Genomic DNA, 5,148 nt, shown 5'->3' with positions numbered 1-5,148 from the left:
CCTACATCACCCTTACTATTACCCTACCATCACTATCAACTTCAAATAGACAGCAAATGAATAAAGAAAACTGCATCTTTTTATCTTGACTAAGTTTTCGATCATCATCAGTCATTACACATTCCAGCAACATGAGCATGTCACATCAGTCATCATCATTACCACCATCATCATCACAACTGTCACCACAATCACCATTATCGTCACAATCACCACTACCACCCTCACTGTCACGTGTGCCAGCATCACCACTCACCACAGTCACTACATCCACCATCACTGCATCTTCAACAACAAAGGAAGTGAAAGATCAGACACATTAGAGTGCCATTACTTAAACTTTCAAGGTGCCAGTCCTAAGTACCATTACTGTTCCACAACAATTCCATCTTCTGGTAATAATGAAACTGATGACTATTTTCGTACACCACATAATCACCGTAAGTACCGTTTTGTGTACCGCCGCCCCCAATCTGTCCACACGAAAGAAAATGAGTACGGCGGCGGTACAAAAAAGAAACGAAGATAATGAAGGAAGAGGTCATGGAGGAGAGGGAAAGAGAAGTAGGAGAGGAACAGTAGCAGAAGTGGACGACGAAATGGAACAGCTGGAAAGGAAACGGGTGAAAAACAGACATGGAGAATGAAACAAGTAATGTGAGAGACGCCCATTGTAATGTACAAAAAGAAACACTTGCTAAAACTTGTAAAATACTTTTATTAATTCCCTCCATAGTAATTTTCTGCAGTTAAAATTATTCAAAACAGAAAACTTCATTAGTTAAAAGCAGTCTATCGAGCAGACACGGCAGTATGGTATGAAACTGCTCTCAGTAAATTTTTTGCAGACCTGTCACCTGCGTTGTACTCCTCCCAGAGTTTTACAAGCTGTCCATGATGTTTTGTGTATTTGGCGCGTTCTTTTCGCAACACCTTCCCATCTGAGAGGAGAAGCACTTGGAGAGTTACTAGTCTGGCCTCGTTATGAACTAACTTGATGAGCTGATAAAAACTGAGTTGTCCTTTGCGAGCCTTCAGATTTAACCTATTATGCCAACCTTCAACATCATTATTGGTACGGACACTTCTACCGAATACACAACACGCACAGGGAGGCCAAATGTCAGAATTAATCCATGTGTTTTTTATGTAGTCTAGAAGATCTGTGAGTAATTGAGAGCCGTTTGCTTTTCTGTAAAACCTTATAAACAGTTCTTCGATATGCTCAGCTGGCACGTATGGTAACGCAAGGACTTTTCTAAGGTATTTATGCATCCCAGCATCATTTGGGTAAGATGCTTGTAGGCCTAGTTCTTGTATTTTCCTACACACTGCCTGCCCCCAATGAATGCTGCATCCTCGAATACCAACATCTGGCAGGATGTCAGGAATCAAACGCTAGACACTCCTCAAAATCAATAGTAATTTATTCAACTTTCAATTCCTCACCCAGAAGTTCTTTACTCTTTGCAAAAACTTTTTTATAATCTCTGCATCTTTTTCCAGACATCATCGCAAACAGCAGTGGCACCTGTTTCAAATTACTCTCACACCGTACAAATGTGTGGATGTTAGGATGTACAATTATCTGGTAACGTACCTTATCACCCATTTTATCTATCTGTCTGTCTGTAGGCATAATTATGTAGGTATAATTATATACTTGCTACAGGTAAAATTCTATGCTTTGTAATAATTGGTGATTGTTAAATCGAGAGTTTAAAGAGTTGTCTAGGCGAGTTGAATGAGAGATCGAAGTATGTCTAAGGTCCATGGTACAGCTGATGGTCCGAGCTGGTGTTCCAAAATGGTCCGAGCTGGTTTGCGAGGTGGGCCGAGTTGGTAATCGTTAATGGTCCGAGTTGGACCTACACCCTTGCCGCATACATCTCAGCTGCACAGGTCAATCAAATAAACTATAGAAATGTCTCGCTGATTATTGTAGCGCGCTTCCTCTGTCCTGAGAAAGACCCAAAACCCCTTTTAGCTCAGTTGATGACGAAGTGTGGTAAGACTGGATCGGTATTTCTGTTAACTACTAACCAAAGAAATTCATTCCTACAGCTTAACATGGTCTCACCGAATTTTATGCAACGGCAAGTTAGTATTCAAGCTGTGGTAGTGGCCCAGTTCTGCCAGAAGAAAACAAATGGCCTGGAGTCAACCTATCCCTCCAGTCTGATAGCACTTGGTCAACAAAAGAGCTGAATGTGGGGTAGGGAATCTTCGTCACGTCGGAAGGAAAACTATGTTGCAATAATCTGACGGAAAATTTGAAACACAAATTAATCTCTTAATTTCGTGGTTGACAAGAGGGAATGCCGTCTATAATACTGCGGCTTAATTTTAGTTTTAAATGAAAATAACTATTGAACTTTAATTTACTGTACATACTGATTAGGCAAGAACAGAAGCCCCTCACTTTCATCTCGAAGAACAAAGATTTATTAGTCAATGCTTAACTAAAGTATTTAATAAATATAAAACAATATTAAGTGAAATAGTAGTATGAATTCATTTTATGTCATAACCATGTGATGAAGAGGAACGTCTTCACGTGATGGAAATGATATAGCTGAGCAGCTCCACTGTCCGGGAATACATATGTCCCTTAACTACCTTCCTATCCTCTATGAGGAAAACAGTGAATTACTGCAAGGGAAGGGCAACTTCAGCCTGCAATCCGCTGGATTCACGTTTCATATGAGCACTGAGCCACAATTTGAGCCTGTCATTATTAATTTTTGAGTGTAGTGCAGTCACACAACGACCAATGAAAATCCTGCAACTCATATTCATCGGTCGTTGTGTTACTGCAAGTGATCCAGTACTACTTCCTCTCTTCGTGATGGCGGTGGTAACCTACCGTCCAGTAAAGAACGAAACTTGTGCCTTCCATCTTGGGTGTGGTACGAATTTCTGAACCAAGCTGAACACTCAACTAAAAATGTGCTGTACACCACAAGGTAACAACTCTCAGGCTCTTACACTTGCTTTCAGCGGAATGAAATCGTCTGTTGTTTGTTGGAATAAAATACTAAGGTTGTCCCGACATGAGAGGGTTAATGGTGACAGTATTAACACCATCATGCTCGGATGACTCACTCTCACCTGAACAAAAAGTTTGGTATTGGCTGGAACAGAACTGTGCCCATGCAGACAGGGAGAGGATTTCAATATAATGTCACAATGATTCACGCCGACGACAGCGTATCTGAATGCCAGGTTATTAGCAGCAGCAGCGGCGGCGGTGGCAGCGGCGGCGGTGGCGGCGGCGGCAACGACAACGGCAGCGGCAGCAGCAGCAGCAACTACAACCCAAGGCTCATCTGACAGAGAACCCAGTGGACGGCAGACTTAAGTTGCCCTTCTGCAGTCCACAGTCCACCTTTTGGGGATGGGGAAGTAGCTGAGACACCTTTGTATAAACAGTTTGTAGAGCCGCGTGGTTTATATCGGTGCCACCACATGCAGGCGTCTCTCGCCTGCATCACCACGAGGTTTATGATCCCTCTTTATGCGGTTTATGCAACACGATACAGAGGCACACGTATTACTGCAAATATTGACACACAACACGCAACTCTGGTCATTGTTGTGGCTGTGGCGTTGCATCATACCTTATCTTGCCGAGACACACTCATTACCCGCTCGTGGTATTGTTGCTGCTGTAGTAATGGTGGTGGTGACAGGTACAGGCAGGGTAGTGGCAACGGATGCATTATGAAAGAGGATTGAGAGTTAAAACGTTCACTTTACTCTTTTCACTCTAATGTGGCCATCTTAAATGCTGAGCTGTGACGCAACATTAACACAAGGACATTGCGCTAGTCACGAAAGGCTAAGGAAAAGATGTAGAGTCGAGGTACTCTCTTATACTGTCATCAAGAATCTAACGGAAATAAGCCAAAAAAGTCGAAAATCTCCGTCAAGTTAAGCTGAAAGACCTATAGCAGCAGTGATGCTCGTGGTGAAAACAATAATGCAGTAATTTTATTATCACCAGCCAAGACATACATCACAGGTCAAATGTGCAAAAGTAAGGTGCTAGTGTAACTAATGTTCTGGCAAAAGTGGTAGAGGCCGGCCAGAAACAGCGATCCATTAATACAAGGCAGGGACGGTACTTCTACAGGTAAGTCAAACACTAATCCTTTTTTTCGGTACTAGGAAATGGTTGTGTAGGCCTTCATAATAACAATTACATACTGATTGTGAACAGTAGAATCTTAATTAAAATCAGGGGAAAAACAGAGATACTACTGATACTACTACCTTCTACTACTACACTACTGTACACTACTATTACTACTGCTAATACTGCTACTACGAGTACTAGCAGCTGTAATGATGGCTGTACTTGAAGCCGAGGTGGCGTCGATGGCGAAGGCGGCAGTGGCAGTGGTAGTGGTAGCTGCAGTGGAAACGGCAAAGGTAGTTGCAGTAAGTGTAATAGTGGCGGCAGCCGTGGCAGTAATAGGAGCTGTGGCTGTGGCAGTGGCAGAGAGGTTGCAGCGGCAATGGCAGTAGCCGTGGCAACGGCAGTAGCTGTAGTATTGGTATCAGTAATAGTAGCAGTAATAGTTGTGTGTGTGTGTGTGTGTGTGTGTGTGTGTGTGTGTGTGTGTGTGTGTGTGTGTGTGTGTGTGTGTGTGTGTGTGTGTGTGTGTGTGTGTGTGTGTGTGTGTGTGTGTGTGTGTGTGTGTGTGTGTGTGTGTGTGTGTGTGTGAGAAAGAGAGAGAGAGAGAGACGGATGATGGTGTATACTGTACAATGGTAATAAAACAGGTTGTTCAAACAGGAAGGAGGATGCACGCCCCCTGCCACAACACATCCTCGGCTTCATCAGTCGTTGAAGCGGCCGCCACAACCACCTCCATACCCGAAGGAAACAACGAAGCCAGTAAGAAGACAGGTAAGAACTTCACAGGAAATTATATTTATGCCGTAAAAAGGGTGAAAGCTTGTACCTCTTCATCTCCACGACGGGGAGATTTGGAACCGTTTAAGTAAGATATGATTTAAAGATCATGGTATGTTTTGAGATCTTCCTCTCTTCGGGCAAAAGAGTAAAGTTCTTGTGTTGGAAGAGATAATTGGAGAAACGACTGGTCACGACAGATCTTGGAGGAAAATAATTGCTTAAGT

General features: G+C 43.0%; 1 protein-coding gene across 1 annotated transcript; it reads right to left on the bottom strand.

Annotated features, from left to right (window-relative positions):
- Window positions 1-792: 792 nt before the first annotated feature.
- On the bottom strand, window positions 793-4,880 carry LOC145404256 (uncharacterized). The gene is made up of 4 exons (XM_080275778.1): window positions 4,831-4,880; window positions 4,361-4,548; window positions 1,450-1,629; window positions 793-1,163 (listed from the first exon to the last, which is right to left on the bottom strand). Exons 1-4 carry the CDS (start codon window positions 4,878-4,880, stop codon window positions 793-795), a joined length of 789 nt encoding a protein of 262 aa, XP_080131904.1.
- Window positions 4,881-5,148: the final 268 nt, after the last annotated feature.

The sequence above is a fragment of the Coenobita brevimanus genome, chromosome 63 (assembly GCF_032717465.1).
Source record: "Coenobita brevimanus isolate Jiangsu-jjx chromosome 63, ASM3271746v2, whole genome shotgun sequence".
NCBI lineage: Eukaryota > Metazoa > Arthropoda > Malacostraca > Decapoda > Coenobitidae > Coenobita > Coenobita brevimanus.
Note: the sequence above shows the minus strand (reverse complement) of the source record. Positions and strands in the feature narration are given on the sequence as shown.